The sequence below is a fragment of the Boleophthalmus pectinirostris genome, unplaced genomic scaffold, assembly GCF_026225935.1.
Source record: "Boleophthalmus pectinirostris isolate CB_2022bp ecotype Guang Dong unplaced genomic scaffold, ASM2622593v1 HiC_scaffold_2, whole genome shotgun sequence".
Classification (NCBI taxonomy): domain Eukaryota; kingdom Metazoa; phylum Chordata; class Actinopteri; order Gobiiformes; family Gobiidae; genus Boleophthalmus; species Boleophthalmus pectinirostris.
Window position 1 is genome coordinate 27,614,162 of NW_026571152.1, and position 24,174 is coordinate 27,638,335.

At 40.5% G+C, this 24,174-nt stretch overlaps 1 protein-coding gene across 4 annotated transcripts; it reads right to left on the reverse strand.

Annotated features, from left to right (window-relative positions):
- Positions 1-10: 10 nt before the first annotated feature.
- Positions 11-21,555, reverse strand: il34 (interleukin 34). 4 transcript variants are annotated; one of them, XM_055156010.1, is made up of 8 exons: positions 21,298-21,555; positions 10,376-10,551; positions 4,310-4,413; positions 3,959-4,036; positions 3,686-3,763; positions 3,167-3,274; positions 2,531-2,705; positions 11-1,389 (listed from the first exon to the last, which is right to left on the reverse strand). In XM_055156010.1, the coding sequence occupies exons 2-8, from the start codon at positions 10,416-10,418 to the stop codon at positions 1,334-1,336; spliced, it is 642 nt and encodes a 213-aa protein (XP_055011985.1). In that variant the 5' UTR covers positions 10,419-10,551; positions 21,298-21,555; the 3' UTR covers positions 11-1,333. The 4 variants fall into 4 exon arrangements, with proteins under 4 accessions (XP_055011985.1, XP_020790952.1, XP_055011988.1 ...); XM_020935293.2 differs by having other exon boundaries at positions 21,294-21,555; XM_055156013.1 differs by having other exon boundaries at positions 2,494-2,705; positions 21,294-21,555.
- Positions 21,556-24,174: the final 2,619 nt, after the last annotated feature.

The window sequence follows — 24,174 nt, forward strand, 5'->3', positions numbered from 1 at the left end:
AAAATAGTGATTGCTACACAGCCATTTTATTTTAAATTTTCTTTCAAAATGATAAGTCTATACATTTTCCAAAAAATAAATACATTCAATATCTTGCATATAAAACTCTATTTCTAGAATGTCAATTTCAGACCACAGGCAACATTCTATAAATGCTTTTTACTGTTATAGTTTTGTTTTGGTGGTGCCAATCAGGTTTGGCAAAGGTTGTATGTTTAACTAAATGACAGTTGTACTTGATCTCAATGATAGTATGTTCATTCTCCCTGCTGAAGAGTTACATTTAATAATTCATACATTCTAAAAACAGAAGGAGTTCTACTATAATGTTGAAATAACAGAATGCTTTAACATTCAAATTTTTGGTAAATCTAGTTTCACTTTAAACTTCTATTCAAATCAATGTGGTTGATGCTGAGGCCAGTTAATTGCTTTGTTTAATGCTCAGAAATTTGTCCAGCTTGTATTAAAAATAAATTCTTGGAGAACATATATATCTTCAGTTCTCACCAAATGTTAGTTTTCAATTTTTTATATAAAATAAAATATTTGTTTGATAGCTGTGAATTCAAATGCAGCTAAAATGGTTTAAATCTGCTGATTCAAACTGTGATGAAACCTGTTATACTGTATCACTACTGTGCATTCAGCTTTGAATATTTAACAATGTCTTGCATTAGTCCTGGACCTTTGGATAGGCAACAATGTATATCATAATGGCACATTAAATTAAGGCAGTCACAAAATACATATTAAGGCAGTCACAAAATACATAGACAACAGCAGTTTTTGGCGTTACTTTGCGTTGGGTCCATGGTTCTGGCTGTAGCTCGCTACATTCATAGCAGTAATATTTACTTGGAGTACAAAGTGAGGGGGACATGAACCTTGTAGGCTTCCATGTAGGCTTCTTGTGCAGTGAGCGGGCAGGTCCACTGGTGCACAGGACGTGCCACAGTTATCATATCCTGACGGTGTAGAGAGCTCCTGTTCTGGAGGTGCAGAGCTGGATCAGCTCCTTCTTCCTTCTTTAAACATCATTTAACATGATTGAATATACATATAACTTGTATAACAAATCTCTTAAACATCTGTCACTCACAAAGAAAATATTTGTTTCTTTGTAATGATATGAAGTATAATGATGAAATCATATTACGCATTTACTGTTTTTTCCCAAGTGTGTTCATTTGACTTGCTCCTTCGTCATTGCACAGATTTCCATAAATCAGGACTGGTACTGTCAGTGTTTATTGTCCTTCTGCAGTCCTCTCTGCTCAGGGGACAGGCTAAAATATGATTCCATGAACACGTTCTCCTTCATGGCTTCTTCTCAGCTTTTTGTGTTCACATTCTTCTTGCCTTTCCTCCAATGGGACCTGTCACAGTCTGAAAAAGGGGAACAAACCCATAATTGTTTTAATTGAATGTGTTTTAAATTTAATGTGTTGCTGTTTGTTCTCAAGCAGACACTGGATTTACATACTTGGATTTACAATTTTAATAAGGAACAATAAATGTTTTACAAATATATTATTGAGAATATAAAGCAAGCTGAACACACCAAGAGGTGTGAATGCTTTCCTTTGGGACAACTGTTGCCCATTAACACCACTGAGATCACAATGGTATTTTTATTTTACATTTATGGAATTTATATCACACCTATATGATTTGTAGCAGGAATTTGCACATATTGGAGTAAAGAAAGTACTTTTCATTTGCCGAACACTTCTTCCAAGCTTATAACCCTATAGAGAATATATTTAATTTAGGTTAAATAAAAACTTACATCATTTGATTTCAACAACCATGACTTCACAATTGTATATATGGGGCTGTGGTGGTACTTTTTTTATAAGAATGTTTTTTTACTAATCTATTACAAGAAGAAACTTTAAAGCAGTGGTAATATATAGTGCACAGTTTCATTTAAGTTCCAATTAGACCTGCTGACAGAGAGGATGGCCACTGAGGAGCTTTCAGTGGCCTTACAATGTAGACAGTGTTTCATGATAAACGCAGTCACATGTATTTAATCCTGACATGTTGGAGCCAAACCGTTTCCCGTCTTGGATACAGATGTTAAACGAGGGCAAAAACACCACCCCTAAAAGCTCTGCTTTTGTCCCATCAAAAATCCCTCCTGCATTTATCATCGTTAACTAACTCTATCTAGTGTCTACTGATGACAAGTGCTTATAGTGGAAAACAAGGGTCTGCTTTAAGCTGTTAGAGACTGGAGGAGCAACAGATGATATTTTTGTGCATTCCTATTAACAACAAATAGCAACATTATAGTAAATTATCACTCAGCTAAAAAAAATATTTCATTTTGGTGTGATTTGGCTCAGTTTCAACATCTAATCTGAGGTAATGTCTAAAAGATGCGCTGGTAATATGAAGTCTGACAGTTTGGGTTTTTTTTGCCAGATCATCAGCTGTTATTACAAAATCACAGAATTTAAAAACACATGTGATTTTATTCCACACCTTCACAACATGAGGACACTGGTGATGTCCTACTCACAGTCATGCTGTGCTTCTGTGGTAAAACATTCGCTGAACAGACAGTGCATGGTGCGGCACAGGTTGTCCATGAGGGACTTTGGAGTGGCATATCTCCAGCTGGACACTTTTTCTGGCTCTTCAGTTAACTGATCCCAAATGTCTTGGACTGACTCTGGAAGCTCCTGCTGGAACACCTGTAGACACAGACACATTTGAAATGTACAACTGTAGCAAAACCTTATCTAGTTACATTATATTCAAAATACACACTTGAGATAAAATATCTCATCTTTTACTTTATTAAGGATGTATATAGATATACAGAAAAAAAGCTTTTTAAATATTAACTGTGTTTCCTCATCATAAGCTTAATCAGAGTCCTCATTGTTCTGTCAAGAAAAAAGTAATCGTAGTCTCATCTTATGAGCTAAGCATCTGTTCCCACTTCTTCTTGATCTTTATGAATAATTTGTGGCTGCACAGTCTCAGTTTAATCTTAATGCAAGAAATCGTGCAGTCTGAGTTCCTCTTTTTTACTTTGATTATTCTAAATGCTCACTGCCACTGCACTGCGCACAGAACACAAAAAATAAATGATGTACCCCATGCCTGTGTACATATAATTACTACATTAGTCTTGGTGCAGTGGCCCTACCTCAGCTGGATGTGCCAAAACAAAGACTCCCTCTGCATCTCGGAGTCGTGTCTCCAGCTCTGCAGTATACCGCCGCGATGGATGTCTCTCAGGCATCACACGAATGAGCTGCAAATGGAGTTTATCAGAAACATATGAAACTTTTCAACTGCTAAAACTTTTCATTTGAAGTCTTTAATGAAGAGCTGCAACACAGTCAATATTTGGCTGCTATGTTTATGAGGAAGAACTGTTTTGAGTAACCCTTTTATTGCTGGTGTCCAGAGAGACAGTTGTGATGTGGCACCTAAAACCTCTTTTGAAAGTAGAAAATTAATATACATTTTTACATACAAAGGAGCTGCCATAATTTATTTTTAGTACATGACCAATGCAAAATTGGTCAAGTACTAAAAATATTTGGATCAGTATTATCTATGGTGATAATATAGTGCCTGGCCAGAGTGCTCTATTATCAGAAATTACGTCAACAAAAAATGTATTTATTTTATTAATATTATTAGTGATCATCATTCATACCTTTTTTAAGATGCCTTGATTGACTTGGAACCAAAGTCTCTGAAGAGTCAGCTCATCCAAGCCCTCCACATTTACTCTCTGTGAACAACAGAGGAAAAACAGGAAACAAAAAATTATAGTTAAATTGTGCTTCAGTGCAGACTGGGGTCACATAACATGACCTTTGACAAGCACAAACCTCAAATGGGAGACCCCATCAAGTACAGCGCTTCTTTCACAGAAAAGGCAATAAATTAAATGGCGTAAAGACTGAAAAGAGGGCTGTATACATACCATCCAGCTTATGTTGGAGAGTTTGAATATTTCCTCATAATGAACACGTATGCCGTAGTTGATAGGAAAGTTGTGCTTCTGCAAAAACAGTTAAAAACACTTTGTAGTTACTCTAGTATTCTTCAAGGACAACAAATGTTATCTTTAAATTCACGTCACTATTCAGTGGTTAAACTATAAATACCCTTTCTGAAAATAAGATTCTGCAAGTAAAAGTTCTTAGAAAAATCTTTAGGATGCGTATGAGATGCACATAAATCTAAACCTCATCTTAAGTTTTCCTTTGCTTTCTTTGTTCTGGCTTCATCCTGATGAGCAAGAGATGATCTCTAAATATGAGATGTCTCTCACCATGTAACGCTTCCTGTAGCTCAGGCTGTCGTTCAGGGTCTTCAGAGGGGTACACAAGCTCGAAGGAGTGGGGGCCATGAGGACAGGAACCATCAGAAACAGGCCTATAGCAACATCACAACAAAGACACTATTAAAGTATGTTTCACTGCGGCAGTTTAAAAAGAAACAATGGGAACATTTACAGGGCCAGTAAAAATCTGATAACTATAAATATCAGACAAACCAATAATTAGATCAGATTTTTGGTGTGTCTTTAAATGACGAGAAATATGATCAACAAAAACAAACACAACCAATTTATTGAGTGCTTGTTTTATTTGGAAGACAAAGTTAATTGAATTTTAAATAAGTTTAAATAATGTAAATAACATGTAAACAGTAAAATCATTTGATTTCTGATCATGGTTAGTCTAATTACTCACATCAGATGTTGTTGTTTGCCCTTTATTTAAATAATTTAAATAAAGGGGTATAAATAAGATAATAATCAGATTTCAGTGATAACTCCTTAAATCAGATAATGATCATATTTTTGGTGTGCATATAAATGGCCATTGTAAATGTGTACGGCACAATAAGGAAGCATTTCCTCTTACTTGACCAGAGCCTCAAATGTGATCTTATCAGTGACATCCTGTTTCAAAGGGCTTTTTTTTTAGCTGACATTCTTAGAGACTCTCTCTTTAATTAAATGGAGTCCAGCCACATGATATTGTGTCTATATTAAGAGCACAAGATCTTCAGTGAGAATGATTAGGCATCAGTTTCCATATACACTATTATTTAAAGAGTTATTAGTCACCATGCATAGGGTCAGTAGTAGGTCTAATAATATTAGAGATTAGAAAGATCATGGGGTGAGTGTTTTATTTTATTTTATTGAGTTTTTACATGTGAGACTTCTATGGAAGTCATCTTTGGGGTAATAGAAAAAATCTCGTGCATTTTTGTACCTAATACCAATTGTCGTTGGTATCAGACCATAGAGATCGACTGATATGGATTTTTTTCATGACCGATGCTGATACTCATTGTTTAGAGTCCAGAGAAACAATGAAAAACAATGGTCAAAAAAGCCAATATCGTTGAGCTGATATGTAGGGCCAATTCTGATTATTTTACCAAAATTATGTCATTTAAATTTACTACAAACTCACCCACAAGCCTTTAAGAGAGCTGTGTAGTCATGTTTTGGCCAAACTGCCTTGTCAAAACTTGATCTCGTCAGATCTCAGAAACTGAGCAAGGCCGGGTCTAGGCAGTACTTGGATGGGCGATCACTGGGAATTCCAGGTGCCACAGTGGAGCGCCATTGGCATTGTGTCCATAGGCAAGACACCACCCACATTGCCTAATAAGAAAGTGGTGTGTGCATGAGTGATTGGCAGTGGTTGTTTACCACCATCAGGTATGGAGTGAATGAATAATGCTCTTTAAAGCACTTTGGGTGTCTTGAAAGGTAATATATAAAGCCAATGAAAAGCAATGATTAATTAATAATTAATTCATATATTTACAGCATATGGACACTTCCGTTTCAAAAAATCCAAATATCTCTAGTACTGTGAACTGTAACTCATATTCCAAGTTAATGTGACAAGGTGGTATTTCCTCCACCGATTCTTAAAAGGACTGGTGACTCATGTTATGCTATTATAACCTGACCACAGCCTGCTCACTGTCTTTACCTACGGCATCGTAAATCATACTTTATGCACAGATCACCCCCAGAACCCTGCAACAGACCAAGATTGATGGCATGAGTCACAAGGGAAATTAGGACAATATACAGCCCATGACTCACCCACATTAACAGATCTTAGAAGAGGAGAGACCCCACACTTGACTGTATAAATCAAACTAAATTGACCAAAGTCAAGAGAAAATGGTTGGCATTTTGTTCAATGAAAAATCATAACCATACTATTGGCAGGTAGATTTGAACTGTAAACAATAAGGGTTATGGGATCATCCTGTGATGTATTTCCAGAAATGTTGTAAAAGAAGAGCAGTTGTGAAAGCTCAGGCCCCTGGGAGGTGTATTATTTCCTGCTTCTTGAGTTTAGAATGGAGAATGGGCCAAGCTACAAACAAGACACATGTGCTTTATATAAATATATAAAGGTTTCCTCTCTAACTCCTTGATAAATATGTCAGTATTGTTATAACTGCCCAGTTAGAATAACCAATATTACTATCAGGTAGTTAATCCCAAACCCCAGTTGTTAAATTAATTTTTGTAGCAGGCCAAAAAGTGTAATGCAACCTCACCTCTCAGCCAGACCAAAGTAATCCATGGCACATGATTTCACTGTAAACACTTACTACAAGTACATGCTAGAGAAACAAAACATAATTAGCAGCACAATATACCATATAGTAATCCTCATGGAATGTTTTCCTCAAACGCCAAAGCACTTAGCAGTGAGACACATGGGTTTGGCACTGCAGTGTTTCAGCATGCACTGCATCAGCCTAGTGTCTTTTAACACGACCTAATATACACCTATCTGCAGTTCATTGTTCTTTAACTGTAATGACAAAACCAATTCTTCCCCATCAAAGTCACACAAACAACAATGTGTTTTCTGAATTGAACCAATGAAGAAGCTACTTCAACTGTAAAAAAAAAAAAAACATCCAGAAGATATATACATTTTCAGAGGCCAATATGTTGTAGATCCTCCCCAAACCCAGGGCATCTTCCAAGTGGTATAAGCCTGGAGCATTAATTAACCTATCAATCCACACCCATCTTTCTCTCGCTTGTGAACAAGGACCTGAGATAGTTGAACTCAAGAGAACACAAATCACATTTACCCAGAAGATGATGACCAACGATTTGGAGCTACTTATTTACATCACAGCAACTTCACACTGCAGGAAACCACTCCAGAGCAGACACAAGGTCCATTAGAGCAGAGAGAAAGCAGAGCCTGTGCTACCCAAACTGGACTCCTCACTCCTCTGGCATTACCAACAGAACCTGTCAGAAGGGCAGCCCTGGCGAAGGCCAGATGCCCTGGGAACAGGTCTGACTGTAAGAATAAGCATAAGTGCATGTGCACCAAACAACTGATCCCCTATGATTAATGATATTGCAGAGTGAAAAGAAAAGGCTGGAAAACCAACAAAAGCAGTAGTAGTATAGTAGCATAAAACAAACTCCAGTTTCACACCTGACTCAAGTTTCTATCTGCTATATCAAACTGGATGCACAATTTGATCTTGTCTGACCTGTGTTCCATTTTCTGCAATACTGCTTCCTCAATTAAGTATAAAGGCGAGGGAGATAAAGAATCAGTTAGTGATTATCTTATTTTAGTCATGATGTACAACCAAAAACAATATGATCTATAAATGAGGCCTGCTAGAAGATGGAAAAAAAATGTCTAAAAATATTTTTATTTTATCTTAAAATGAAGAGAATGAACCGATTAAAAAACAGTAGGTGACTGTTGTCAACAAAGAGAGGTACAACAATGAGCAACATTTTCACTTATATAAAAGTAAATGTTAATAATCTAGATTGCATAATTTCAGTAATTGTGTGTTGTACAGCAGCACAGTACAGTATTCCTATCACCTATTCATGCAGCATGTAGGTATAAATAGGGGATAGAGATACAAAGGATTATATATTTTTTTTTTAAAACGTTGTTGCTGTCACCCAAAACCTTCCAAACCACAAAAAAATCAGTGTTACTTTTGAGCCAAAGATTTTACAATGATGTCATAATCAAATATGATGGGTTAGACATAGAGTTATAGATTTTCCAGTTAGTGGTCTCACTATGTATCCATGGTGTTTTATAATGCACCATCTAGAATGTATGTAAATGTCAGCCAACTTCAGTACCTGTTAAAAATGATCCAAACCTCTTTCACGTCAAGCTGTGGGTTTTGTCAGAACAAAATAACAAAACAGGTCAAACCAAATGTACAATGAGCTCTCAAGGCATCCATGATGTGAGACCGCAACTGCCATAACACAGACTGACCACTCGGAGATAAGTAAAGTCAGAAGATCTATTGTGTTGCAACTCACGACTACCATCAACACAATACTAAAATTAAAACTGGTCAAATCCACAGGAGCGTTACCTAAACACACACCAAAAAAAGAGAATAATGCCCGGTATGTGGTGAACTTTGAGGACTGCGAGTGTATCTCTGAACCTGTACAGGGAAAACTCAGACCTCATAGAATAAATGTACAATGGTTAAGATGGAATTTGCTGGAACAGATAAGTGCATGTATCAAATATAACATCAAAATCAAATATACTACTGTTATACTGCTGTTGGGACATAACTAGTCCGCTGTGGCTAAAGTAAACAAATACCACTGAACACAATGCAGGAATAGTTGGTGTCTATGTTTCACTTTTACTATATACAACAAGTAAATCAATTGTTCTGGGACCAACCTGACCTGCCAACAATAACACTAATGCCCTGTGCTTTCCTACACTGTAGCCATATCTGCAAGACTGAACGTACGAAGTTTTAATGTTGTAGATTCTGTTTCATTTTTTATTTTATATCCAGATGCACTGTTAAGAAAATGTTTTAATGTTTCACTAACACGCTCACACAGGAAACCTTACAGAAGCAGAGGAGGTGTGAACTAAAGCTGCCTCTGTCATGTAGAAGCCTGTTACAGGAATTAGCTCTTTGAATCACTCAAAAGAGAATATAGTAAATGACATAATGTTACATTTTATCATCAAGGTTTCTTGAGTTTGTATACAATCCTACATAATAATCTTTGCTTTTTTCCTACTTGTAAACTTTAACACACAATTTCACCTACTATGCCCAAAAAATAGTAAAAAGTCATTGTAAGGTGCATTAGGCAGGATTTTTATATTTTTTTTTGCTATGGTACGATAGTACTAACTATAACTATAGCATATAGTTATAGTTAGTACTATAGTACTAGTATATAACTATATAGTATATTATTGTAATTACGAGTTTAGTCAGTGAAAAAAGTAAAAGTCATGTGTTTCATTATTTTTATGGTTGCTGAAGCCCTACATAGTATTCTCTACTTTTTTGTATTTTTTGTTTTTGTTTCACACAAACACAAAGGTACTACTACACTCTCACCTCTGACCCTCCTATGTCCAAAAAGTACAAGGTGTACTATGGAGGAATTTCCATAAAACTGCAATACTCAAATTCAATTAAAAATGGAAATTACATTTATCTCAACAAGAAAAGGTTATGTTTTAGCATCAATGTTTGTAGTTTTATGAAATCCTACATTGTATTCCTTAACTTCAATCTACTCCTTAAATCAGTCAATCAAGAAATCAATGGGATGATGGGTGGTTGAAGGTGGTAAATATCGCTGCATTGAGCCAAGCCCTGAGTTCATTCTAAAGTCTTGGAGCAGGTGGTGGTAGTGGCAGGGAAACGCAACAAAAAAAGGTTATAATTTTATCATCAGTCTTTTTTTGTTTTATGAAATCCCTGAATTCCTTAACTTCAGCTACTACCTTTTTTTTTAAATCAATCTGTAGTGACTAAAACTACTCACTTTGACTGGGTGTTAAAAATTAACGTGCACACTCCCAGGGCGTTTGATTGATAAACTTTACTGATAAATAAAAAAAAAAAAAAAAAAAAGGAACTAGCTCTTTACACTTGTATCTCACAGGCGATGCGGCAAAAAAATCAAATATCACTATTTTGTTGGTGCCAGATTTTGGTACAATTCATGTAAACTCTGTATAGCATTTATAAATAAAGTCATTGACTTAATTGACCTACTTAATTGACTTACTACTAATACTAAAGAGTACTATTATTATTATGATTATTACGATTAGTATGATTATGATTCTGATTATGATTGTGATTATGATTGTGATTATTATTATTATTACGTATTTGGCAGCACAAATACAAAAGACCATCAAAAGACTTATGTAAACTATACACTTGTTTAATTACTCCTTTTACCTTTAACTGACCAAAGGTAGAAGACACATAAAGTTTTACACAGTTTTTCACCTCAGCTATATATGTCCACATATTAAGAGGTGGATCTTACCCAGAGGGCCTCCCAGCAGCCAGGCAGAGGAGAGGTGAACCATGCTCGTGCTCCAGAATGCACTGCTCTCACTCTTCACTCCTCGTTCAGAGGGTTGGCCCAGACACACATGGGCTGTCAGGCACCTGGGCTTCACTGTATTCTTAAAACATTACTTCTGTTTTAGCATCTCCACTCTGTTAAGAGAAAACAACACAAAAACTGTCAGAGATCAAGAGAGAAATAGGTTGGCAAAAAAACAGACGTCAGAACTGGCAGTGATACTGATGAAAGGATGGGCAAAAGCTGGGCAAAAGCTGGGGTGAAGGCACTTAGTTGAAGAATGTTTTGAAGCATTTGGTTGTACTCATGAAATCTAAACCTCAATGTAAGGAATGTTACTTTTAAAGGTTTTAACAAAAGTAAAATGTAATTGTGTTGAGGTCTGGGTCAAAAGGTCAAAGGCTATATATGTCAGCTCATATGTCAGCTATAATATTTAATGTGGATTCACTTGTCAGCTATTTGGAATAAATTATATTCATTACAAATAACAATATATATTTTGCATAAAAGCATGTGAAATCTACATTAAAAACAAATTTTTAAACAGGTACTTTCATCGGTTTAATAACTGTATTTTTGTGATACTTTTACTTTACTTTTACTGTGTGTAGTTGGAGCCCCTCAAACAGGTCAGTGTGTCATTTAATAGCCACAAAGATCCACAGCCGGGTTAAGAAAAAATACTCCCTGACTAAAAATAGCATGAGCAGAATCTTGCTGAAAAGCAGCACAGTCTCAAACAAAACGCTTCTTCTTATCATTCATTTGGTTGGTTTTAAGTTGACTGAAATAACAGAAAATTGTCTGCATGAATCAGACACAAATATATAATTGTGGCTCTTAGACAAAAGAGACTGAGCTTTTAATGACAGACACAAGACCTCATATTGTCAAGAATATGACTCTGCCTCTGGATACAACAAGTGACGAACTGTGTTGGTACAAATCACTACATGCAGCATTGTAGTGCATCTGTGAACTTCTGAATCATAATTTGGGCTATAAAATAAATTAATGTTTATGGTTAACACATAAGATTAATTATTCTGTTGCACAAGTCTGTATCCACTAGAGATCTGCCGATATTTTTGGGCCAATATGTTGGACTGATTTTGGTAATTCTTCCCAAATTATCTAATTAGAATTCAATACCAACTCATCCACATCCTTGTTATAAACTGTGTAGACAGCAGTGTAATCACATTTTTGCAGTACCCTTTTTAGTTTTCAAATAAAGCTTTATGCATATATTTTTCATGTGTTTAGACAGCTAATTGGGTGAAACAAAATACTGGCTTCTGCAGGAGATTTAAAGTCAAAAGTCAATTTGCTAAAAAGTGCAAATATCAGACCAATATATCAGCTAACCAATATATCAGTCTGTCTCTAGTTTGCAAGTGATTTTTCTCCAAACAAAAAAAACAACCTGAGTCAGCCAGGTGGGACAAGCAGCCTTACACTGTTCAGGGAGAGGTTATCATGATTGCTCTTTTTTAATGTTAAGTAATGTTATCATTACCCTTATTTAAAGGTGCTCTATGTAACTCTTTGGTTAGGGGTCCGTCACCTGCTTGTTTCTATGCATATGGCAGTCCTTTGCCTTGAATATTCCACAGTATGACATTATACCACTCTACTTTACATGTATTAAATTAGAGTTTTTTTTTGTTTTGTTTATTTTTGAGGTTTAGCTTAAAAATGCTTAGAAAGCCAAGTATTCTGACTGTGAGTAGGGTTGCCTCTCCACAGATTTGACATGTAACTTGGGCTGATTTGGTCCCCCACCTCCCCTCCCAGTCTCCCTCCAGTCTCACTTTTTTCTTCCCGGGGTGATTTGGCTTTGAGGGGGTGGAAGGCACCAAGAGGGGATCTGACCTGGGGAGTAAATCAGTGTTGGACCGCCACTGAAAGGTTACTATAACTACAGCTTTTTCAGACAAAACAATAACATCTCAATTGACAAAAGATGCAGTAGTTAGTTGGTCTTGACAGGAAAAGGAACACACATGTACAGTGTGTGATCACTTGAATATTACAAAACTGCATCTGTGTGAAGCAGGCTTTGCTCCCGTGACATGTGAAACTCTAACGACCCTGAACAGAGAGTAAAATGTACCCCAATGCACCACTGGGGACAACCACAGCTGGAAATAATCAGTTGTGGTTGATAGTTTTCATCATCATTATATCATCACTCTACTATCACTATATTAGGTTGGTGAAAGCACAGGATTACCACCAGTCAAACAAACCAACTATTGTACAACTATTGTACTACTATATCATTAAGTCAAGTGAGACCAACCAACACTACAGTTTATAAAAAACAGACAGATAGTTTTGGAAAATATGTGACTCATTCAGTTGTCAGATTATTTATTCAGATGATTATTTTTTTGTTTTTTGTGATATGATTATTGCTTTGTTTCCAAATGTAACACCTGCTTAATAATATTAGGCTAGGGCTGTAGACTAGGTTCTGGAGGAGTAATATAAATGAGAGACAATTTAAAATTGAACAGCCGGCAGGTTTAATACAATTCAACAATGGCACAGTAAACCAGTGCAAATGACAAAGGTATTGAGCTCTTTGAAAATAAAATAAAATAAAATAAAGTAAAGTTAGGAATGCTAAATGTCTTTTGGTACTTGGTCCTGAGGTGCAAGACTTGGGATTGTTTGAAAGTGTCTTTTCCAAAATGTGATTGGTTGTTTCTTATCTGGGATCCAATGATTTAAGGGAGTGGTCAGGTCTGAAGATCTTTTCTTGAACCCCAAGCAGCTGGCCACACTGCTCCAGGATTCTTAATTAGTTCTCACTGGGTCTGGCTCGCCATCAACATCAGCACCGTACTCCAAGATCAGTTCCAGGACCACTAAAAAACCAGTCTGCACATACCGTACAGAACAATGAATAAAATTAATTTCAACAATAGTTTCTAAATAAAATGAGATCTCATAAAATGTTCTAAATCAATTACATCGTTGTGTTACATTGATCCCTTCAGTGAATTCACAATGAAATGCTACACAGCATTACATAAAACCAGATTATCTGTTCATCCCCTTTTTTAAGGCTTTTAAATTATTCCATGTGTTTCCTTTTATTATTATTTTTAACCTTAATTATTTCTAACAAAAGTTTACCTATGAATTTACCTATAAATTAAATGACAAAGTGCTTAATAAGCACTGCATAAAATGAAGTTTAAAATAAAAGTGCATATTCAAATTGGTAGTGCATTTGTAAAAGTGCTTCACATATAAACCATGAATAAAAATAAAAAACAGTCAGTTTAGTACTCGGTACCCTTTTTGATTCAACACTCCGACTGGTTTTAACTCGTCCAGTACATATAACACAGTAAGCAACATGTGCAACTTAGCAAGAGAGAATCCTGCTATTTTGTCATAGTTTAGTAACTCACCGGAGTTTCCAAGAAAACAACCACTCTCCACTCAGTCAGAATTGGGAGTAAGACACTCTAAATGCTCTGTAAAGTACACAACCTTAAATTAGAACTGGTTTAAAGTAGGGCTGGGCGATATGGATAAAAAAATATATCTCGATATATTTTGCTATATCTCGATATACGATATATATCTCGATATATGTTCAAGAAAAAATAACCCCCTAAAACTGAAAACTGCAAAAACAAATCTGCCAAATTCCACAAGGTCCTTTTTAATTGAAGTGTAAGAGGTCGGCAGTTCATATAGGAACATTTAAGATTACAAAAAACCCTAATTACATAAATAATAATTTAACTGTAAAATAAAATAAATAAAACATATTTTCTTCTTCTTCATAAATAAAACAACTGAACACAAGCTCATCTTTGCATTAACTCTGTTATCCAGACCAGAACCAGAACCATGAGCTCCTTTAGCAGAGGAAGTTCAGGATCTTCCTTATTTTAACAGATCCATGTTCCTCACCAGCAGAAGGAGCTCTGAGGTTTCCCACAATCCACTGCAGATCAAACCCAACGTTTCCAAACACTATTGTACAAGTTACACTGCAGCAGATTATTAATTAAAATCTTCTGCATAAATAAACTTTACAATATATAAAGCATAATAATGTGTTTAATGCAGTTTTGCGCACGTGTGTTTACATTTTACAGAAACGAAACTTAAGCGCCCCTCCTTGAACCGTCACCATATCGTGGTGGAGGGGTTTGAGTGCCCGAATGATCCCGGGAGCTATGTTGTCGGGGGCTTCATGCCCCTGGTAGGATCACCCAAGGCAAACAGGTCCGGGGGGACGGGTCAGACGAAGAACGGTTCAGAAGTCCCATATGATGAGTCACACACAGAGGCCAGTTACGTCGCCCGAATTGGCGTCACCGGGGCCTCACCCTGGAGCCAGGCCTGGGGTGGGTGCTTGCCAGCGAGCGCCTGGTGGCCGGGCCTTCCCCTACGGGGCCCGCCAGGCTCAGCCCGAAGGAGCGACGTGGGGCCGTCCTCACGTGGGCCCACCAACCGCGGGAGGATCCATATGGGGCCGGTGCAGAGAGATCTGGGCGGCAGTTGAAGGCGGGGGCCTCGGCGACCGGATCTCCGGACATGGAGACTAGCTCTGGGGACATCAAATGTCACCTCGCTGGGGGGGAAGGAGCCTGAGCTTGTGCGGGAGGTTGAGTATTACTGACTAGATATAGTCGGCCTCACCTCCACGCACAGTTTGGGCTCTGGAACCCAACTCCTTGAGAGGGGCTGGACTCTCCATTTCTCTGGCGTTGGCCGCGGGGAGCGGCGGCGGGCTGGTGTGGGCCTGCTCATTGCCCCACAGCTCAGCCACTGTGTGTTGGAGTTCACCCCGGTGAATGAGAGGGTCATGTCCCTGCGCCTTCGGGTCAGGGACAGGTCTCTCACTGTGGTTTCGGCCTACGGGCCAAACAGCAGTGCTGAGTACCCGGCCTTCTTGGAGTCCCTGGGAGGGGTACTAGACAGTGCACCAATTGGGGACTCCGTTGTTCTCCTGGGGGACTTCAACGCCCACGTGGGCAATGACAGTGACACTTGGAGAGGGGTGATTGGGAGGAACGGCCTCCCTGATCTGAGTGGTGTTCTGTTACTGGACTTCTGTGCTAGTCACAGTTTGTCCATAACGAACACCATGTTCGAGCACAAGGGTGTCCATAAGTGCACGTGGCACCAGGACACCCTAGGTCGGAGGTCGATGATCGACTTTGTAGTCATGTCATCTGACCTCCGGCTGCGTGTCTTGGACACTCGGGTGAAGAGAGGGGCTGAGCTGTCAACTGATCACCACCTGGTTGTGAGTTGGGTTCGCTGGCGGAGGAGGAAGCCGGAAAGACCTGGCAGGCCCAAGCGTATAGTGAGAGTCTGTTGGGAACGTCTGGCGGAGCCCTCTGTCAGAGGGACTTTCAACTCGCACCTCCTGGAGGACTTCTCCCGGATTCCGGGGGAAACCGGAGATATGGAGTCCGAGAGGGCTTCATTCTCGGCCTCTATTGTCGATGCGGCTGCTCGGAGCTGTGGGCGTAAGGTCTGTGGTGCCTATCGCGGCGGCAATCCCCGAACCCGGGGGTGGACACCGGAAGTAAGGGATGTTGTCAGGCTGAAGAAGGAGTCCTATCGGGCCTTGCTGGCTCGGGGTACTCCTGAAGCAGCTGACGGGTACCGGCGGGCCAAGCGTGCTGCAGCCCGTATGGTTGCGGAGGCAAAAACTCGGAGCTGGGAGGAGTTCGGGGAGGCCATGGAGAAGGACTATCGGACGGCCTCAAAGAGATTCTGGCAAACCGTCCGGCGACCGACCATTCCTCAGGAGGGGGAAGCAGTTCTTCGCCAACACTGTTTACAGTGCGGGGGGAGAGCTGCTGACCTCGACTGGGGACGTTGTCCGGCGGTGGAAGGAATACTTTGAGGATCTCCTCAATCCCACCGTCACGTCTTCCGGGGAGGAGGCCGAGGCTGGGTACTCTGAGGCGGACACATCCATCACCCTGGCTGAAGTCACTGAGGTGGTTGGAAAGCTCCTTGGTGGCAAGGCTCCGGGGTTGGATGAGATCCGTTCTGAGTACCTTAAATCTCTGGATGTTGTGGGGCTGTCTTGGCTGATACGCCTCTTCAACATCGCGTGGCGGTCGGGGACAGTACCTCTGGACTGGCAAACCGGGGTGGTGGTCCCTCTGTATAAGAAGGGGGACCGGAGGGTGTGTTCCAACTATAGGGGGATCACACTCAGCCTTCCCGGTAAGGTCTATGCCAGGGTACTGGAGAGGAGAATCCGGCCGATAGTCGAACCTCGGATCCAGGAAGAGCAGTGTGGTTTTCGTCTTAGCCGTGGAACACTGGACCAGCTCTACACTCTCCATTGGGTGCTCGAGGGTTCATGGGAGTTTGCCCAACCAGTCCACATGTGCTTTGTGGACTTGGAGAAGGCATTCGACCGTGTCCCTCGTGGTGTCCTGTGGGGGGTGCTCTGGGAGTATGGGGTCTGGGGCCCTTTGCTAAGGGCTGTCAGGTCCCTGTATGACTGGAGCAGGAGCTGTGTTCGCATTGCCAGCAGTAAGTCAGACCTGTTCCCGGTGCATGTTGGACTCCGCCAGGGCTGCCCTTTGTCACCGGTTCTGTTCATTGTATTTATGGACAGAATTTCTAGGCGCAGTCAGGGGCCGGAGGGGGTCCGGTTTGGGGACCACAGGATCTCATCTCTGCTGTTTGCAGACGATGTTGTCTTGTTGGCTTCATCGAACCAGGACCTGCAATGTGCACTGGGGCGGTTTGCAGCCGAGTGTGAAGCGGCTGGGATGAAGATCAGCTCTTCTAAGTCTGAGGCCATGGTTCTCGACCGGAAAAAGGTGGCTTGCCCTCTCCGGGTGGGTGGGGAGTCTTTGCCTCAAGTGGAGGAGTTCAAGTATCTCGGGGTCTTGTTCACGAGTGAGGGAAGGACGGAACGATTGACAGGCGGATCGGTGCAGCTTCGGCAGTGATGTGGTCGCTGTATCGGACCGTTGTGGTGAAGCGGGAGCTGAGCCAAAAGGCGAAGCTCTTGATTTACCGGTCAGCCTTCGTTCCTACTCTCACCTATGGTCATGAGCTCTGGGTAGTGACCGAAAGGACAAGATCGCGGATACAAGCGCTCGAAATGAGTTTCCTCCGCAGGGTGGCTGGGCGCTCCCTTAGAGATAGGGTGAGGAGCTCAGTCACACGGGAGGAGCTCGGAGTAGAGCCGCTGCTCCTCCACGTCGAGAGGAGCCAGCTGAGGGGGCTCGGGCATCTGTTCCGGATGCCTCCTGGGCGCCTCCCTCGGGAGGTGTTCTGGGCATGTCCCGCAGGGAGGAGGCCCCGGGGAAGACCCAGGACACGCTGGAGGGACTGTCTCTCGGCTGGCCTGGGAACGCCTCGGGGTTCCCCTGGAGGAGCTGGAGGACGTGTCTGGGGTGAAGGAAGTCTGGGAGTCCCTGCTTAGGCTGCTGCCCCCGCGACCCAGCCCCGGATAAGCGGACGAAAATGGATGGATGGATGGAAACTTAAGCGCACTTCTCACGCAGCTCAGCTTGTTTAGCTTCTTTTGGGCTAAAGGACGCGACTCGGTGGAATATGAGGATGTGCTGCTGATGGTTTTGTCTGTAAATGGTGGAAAAGGTTCGTGGTGCTTGAAGCTTTTCACTGGCAACAACTTTCGCGTTCAGGGTGGTAGTGAGGAGTGAAGGAGACACGAGCGAACAAAATCAGGGAGGCGGGGACGCGTGGAGGCGACGAGAGAGAAGGTAAACAAGCGAAGCAAAATTGAATATAAGCATTATATCAATATATATGTCAGAATTCATATCGAGTTTAAAAAATATCTCGATATATTTAAAATATCGATATATATCGCCCACCCCTAGTTTAAAGTACATTTTTTACACTTTTCAGACTGTTTGACTCACTGTATATCTTGTTCACATGCTCTCCGTGTCTCACTGCCGTCTCTAGCTAGGTGCAAGCCGCATGTGCACATGATACATTCAAAGAGACTTAGGAAAAGAGTGGTGTGTTCAAGGAGTGTCCGAAATGAAAGTTTTACACAATGAAATATTAGAAACCATATGTTTACATGGGTTACACCCTCCCCCTTTGAATAAACATGAGTCCCATCATGTACCTAAATGCTTAGTCTAAACATCATGGATCTGAGAGCTCTCATAGTCACCAAAAGATTCAAGAGCTTGATTAAAATACAATACAATTACACAAACATTTTGAACCTCTTTACAGAGGTCACTGGTGTTTGATTGCGCTGCACGATACAGGGTCACATTGTTTGTCTGCTGTATACTAGGTAATTATATGAAAATAGGGCTGCAGGATTAATCAAAGTGGCAATTTCAAAAGACACTCTGGCAAATCGCAAATACTGCAACATTTTAAGTATCACAATTTAATCCACAAACAATAAAATATTCTTATTGAGAATAAAAGCAGCCCTCTAGATCTGTGCTTTTTGGAAATCTTGCACATGATTAAAATGTGAACATTGAACAAATCCTATTATTAAAACATAAATCGCTATTCTAATCACAATCACAATTAGACATTTCTCCCAAATAGTCCAGCCACACTCAATTATAACATGTGCCAATCCAGTCAAACAAGTTTAACTTGGCCCAGTCATCGCCACATCTGCCAGAATTTGCCATCGTAATTTGTAAAAATGAACAATTAATTTTTTTTATGTCTAAAAAAATTGTCAACCGCAGTGTGTAGAATAAGAAATGTCCCAAGTAGGAATACACCGATCTGGTAATGGTCATGGATATCAGCGCAGATACTGAAACATTTTCTTGATCAGATATCGACTTCCTAGTATTGATTCAGCAGATATCCTGTTTGGACTTATAGAAAAAAAAAGTATTTACTGGTCGTAGTAGGTTGTTTAAAGGAAATGCTGTTTTCAGTCTTGCTCTGGTACTGGTTGGTCAGTTAGATATTTAAAGATGTAGTATCGGTATCGGAACTGAAAAAGCTGGATCAGTGCATTGCTAGTCCCTAGATGTAAAAATTCTATAAACCAAGACAGTAAATGTGTTTTATGAGACATTTTATAGTTAATAGGCTAGTGAGTTGGCCCTTTCTGCAGCGTAAAAGTGAGTAAAATTTCAATCATTAAAGGAGCACTTAAAGAATTTATATAGGCCTATTTATCCACATAAACATTTGTGCTTTGGATAATGAGGTGCTTCCGTTGATCTTCCCCCTCTGGATTTGTCATTATATGGCGAGAGCTCAAGAAGCCAGCTGACAAACTCAGTAAAGCCCAGGCTGAGCTAGTGAAGCAACCAATGATGAAGTCAGGGGGGAGACACCCAAACGGCTGTGTAACTAAAGTAACACATGGCGCAGGCCAACTGTTTCTTAGCTCATATTTAAAAAAAAAAAAAGAAAAGAAAAAAAACTTAACTTAACATGTACACAACAAAACTGCTAGGCTATCAAACTACAGGAACTTTGCACTTTAAGGGTTTATATTACAATAGTTTCTGTTTCCTCATTAAAAACCTGGAGTTGCATTTTGTTTCATTCACACACAGAAACAGAAAACACCACCTTGTGATGTCATGCGGTGATACAGAAAGTGCTCCACTGTATTTTTAAACTCCACACATCTTCACTTGAATCATTTGGATAATTTCAGCACTGTAAATCCCAATCTCTTGCTGATAACTTGAAAACTACTGCTTCATGACATCACAAAGTGGAACAGAACATTTTGAGCTTCGGAGATGTAGACATGCTAATAATAAAGAGTTACTCAAACAGGTGTAAATGAAACAAAATACAACTCCAGGTATGTTTTTGAGGAAATAGCAGCATAATATAGGACCTTTAATGTGCAGTGAAAGGCATCAGATTTATTTGTAACAATCTTGGAGAAAAAAAAACTACTATATAGCCTGAGATGATATGAAGAAGCGTAAAAACGAGTCAGATGAGAGGTGGGAGGTAAGAGGTGGGTGGGAGAGGTTTCTAGACACCACATAGGCTACGATATAGCCCTACTCCGGTGACCCCAATGCCAGCTGCGCGTATACGGCAGATAATACAGACAAATGTCCCTCGGCCTATCACAGCAATGTGGTATTCTTGCGCCTCTAGCAGTCCACATTCCTCGCATAATTATTATAACCTTGACCTTATGTACTGAACGCTTAATACAAATTCAAACAGCAAGTGAAAACATCAAACCGACAGCAATTAAAGAGAGACTAACAGGAGGAGGGGTCAGGACCTCTATCTTACACGCATTGCGTGGGGCAGATTTACTTTTTGTTTCTGTATTATTTTTCTGAAATCCCTGCAAGAGGATCATGGAACGAATAAAATGTAAACGGATCTCTAAACCAATAATTATGGCGCCCAAACAAGGGTCTAAACTCGTTAATAAGGGGCCAGAATCTATAAGACAACTTTACTTAGACATTCTTTCAGTAAAATCTAAACAGAATCAGACAATGCAAAAATAATGAATCTGTCCTGTGAAAAATCATTGTCCACTTTAAAATGAAGAGTTCTGTAGTAATCTGCCTTTTAAACTATTTATTTGGATTATTTCTGATAAAAATGCAGATCTAGTTCCATGTGAATGGCTTTAATGTTGCTTTAAATGACTATGATTAAATAAGGATCAAGAACAGGAACAAAACAAATGTTTAGTTGGTTTACAAGTCTCCTGAGTGGTGTCACAGGTTTATCAGCCAATATCTCAAGCGCTGCAACACAAATAGCCCTAATGCCATCTGACGAAAGTGAAAGTGCTAAGACGACTGCATGCACGAGCCCGACGCCTGAACACCCATGTAACCAAATAGTAGCCTATACTGAGTGTCATGTATAAGTTGCTCAAACTTGCAGGACATACCCACTGTTAAGTGTGGAGGGGCCCCTCCAGGTCCCAGGCTTGTCCCTTGATGCGCTCACACAGGAGGGTATCCGCTCACAATGTTGCCGCTGTAAACAAGTCTCAGAAAATAACAACACAATAATCCAGTCATAAAAACGCGCTTAAGCGTGTTTACGAGACTCCGCACTTGCCCCGTTCATCCCCACTGCCGCAGTGCGCTCTGTCTGTATATCCTGTCAAGTGCGCAGCAGGCTGGTCCTCGCTGCGCGTCAAGCCACGGAAAAACATCGAACTCAGTGGACTTTTCAACATAAAAGCGTGGTCTCCCTCGGGATGACTAAACAGCGCAACCACCAAATTTCCAAGACACACCCAGTGTGTGACAAGCGTATGAAGGACTGTGGTGCAATGTGGCCCAAATGACCTACTATTTCTTGTTCCTTTGTGAGCTCCATTGAAAAGTGTCCTACATTTATGAAGGGATAGCCTACAGTTTAAATCTTGTATAATATATCTCATTATTATTTTCTGCCTAATAATAATAACTAGGCTAGGCAAAAGCAATATAAAATAACCCTGCAGGGAACATGTGCATCTCCCTGTGATCAGCTGATTCGGTCTCTCCCTAGAAAGTGTTTGTGAGGAAATAGCGTGAACAGACTGGGACTCTTCATCTCCTCATCTGCTTACAGCCTTAAATAATTGTGTTCCTTTCTTAATAAGTACGGTAATGAAGTAAGAGACGATACGAAGACTTTGAAATATGAACAAACACTTAAAGCTAAGATATAGCCTAGTCCACTATTTACAGGTTAGATACGGAATACTAACATTAGCTATTTCAGTGGACACATTTTGGAGTTGTCACTCTTTTCTGTGATCTTCTTCACTTAATCTACGCTTTCACACATTTTAGCCTATTTTTTCCACAGGAACAAGCATGTGGTTTCATTTTGTACTGCTTCTGCTCATCATTAAACCCATATCTTAGGAATAATTTTACTTTGAAATGTGTCATAACCGGAACTTGTGGTGGTAACTGTTTGACTGGAATTTTAACGCGATGTTGCGCCCGTACTTGTACCAACTATGTTATAAGAGTGACAGTTTGCAGATACAGAAGAAGACCTTCACCTCACCTGTTTAAATGCACCTAACTGTGCCCTTTTATTCATCCCGTATTAACTCTGCACGGAGTTGCTCTACTCTATAGGACCGGACTATAGGCTAGAAAAGCACACCGCCAACTGATACTGTGATGGATGAAAAAGAAAAAAATGCGGGCTCCTGTGTCTCAAAAAAAAAAAAAAAAAAAAAAAAAGCTAAAGCACTGGCAGTCAAGTCACATTCACATAGTCAATAAACTGCCCAAGCCAAAAAATTTTGTAGCTTTTCAGTTATAATTGATAACAATAAACACAATTTAATTGTATGATACTCAAACATAGCCTATGTGTACTTAATGAGTTGAACCTCAGATCCAGGAGGAGCAGTGTGGTTTTCGTCCCGGGTGTGGAACACATCAGCTCTACACTCTCCATCAGGTGCTCGAGGGCTCAAGGGAGTTTGCCCAACCAGTCCACATGTGCTTTGTGGTTCTGAAAAAGGCATTCGACCGTGTCCCTTGTGTGGGATGCTCCAGGGGTATGGGGTCGGGGGCCCTTTGCTAAAGGCTGTCCGGTCCCTGTATGAGCGGTGCAGTGCATGTCGGACTTTGCCAGGGCTCACTGTATCTAACCGTTGTGGTGAAGAGGGAGCTGAGCCAAAAGCTCTCGATTTACCGGTCAATCTATGTTCCTCCCCTCACTTATGGTCATGAGCTTTGGGTAATGACCAAAAGAATAAGATCACAGATACAAGCGGTCAAAATTTGTTTCCTCCGAAGGGTGGCTGGGCGCTCCCTCAGAGACAGGATGAGGAGCTCAGTCACACTGGAGGAACTTGGAGTAGAGCCGCTGCTCCTCTACGTCGAGAGGGGCCAGCTGAAGTGGCTTGGGCATCTGTTCTGGATGCCTCCTGGAGGCCTCCCTGGGAAGGTGTTCCGGGCATGTCCCACCAGGAGGAGGCCTCGGGATCCCTTTGAAGGCTGGAGGAAGTGTGTGTGCAGAGGGAAGTTTCAGACTCTTGCCCCTGCGCCTCAGCCAACAGATAAAGCAGAAGAAAATGGATGAATGGATGGATGAACTAAATGATTGCCGCCACTTGTGGCTTTATGTTGGGCTAAAACATTGATTCCAAAGGACTCAAAATAATTCTTCAAACTGAATTGCAGAGGTTGTAATTATTTTTAGCAGTTTGTGGACCTCTGTGAGAAGTGCCCCGCATATGTTTTTTTGTGTGTAAGTCCTGATACAACCATGTTTTATATTTAAAGTGATTATTCATGAATTCTTAGGCTTAAATAAACCTGGAAGATGCCTTCACCAGCACAGATGAACTTAGAGTTGTATGGGCTGGTGTGTATGGCCCACATAGATGGGAGTGGGACATATGACAGCGTTATAAAGCTGTAACAGATTGCACCAAAGCCTCACCTTCACCACAACCACTTCTGCTGAGCTCAGGAGGGAAAGCCCAGCAAGGGGACTGTACTCTTTATGAGGTCATAGGAGGCCACTTTCATGTTGTGTTTTTTTCCAGACATGCATGACAAATCATTTATTATTTGTCCATGGTCCACCCATTACCAATGACTTAGGCCTGATTCAGTGTAGACTCACAATTTAGATGTCCATGAAAATAGCCCTTTCTCATTTCATAAACCCGTATAGCAACAGTTTATTAGAGACAGGGCAGCTGAAGAATCTACCCAAGAAACACAAAACTGTACACCTGGTATGCAGGAATCAAACTTCCACTTTTCCGGTGAGGAACAAATGCACAAAGTACTGAGCCACTG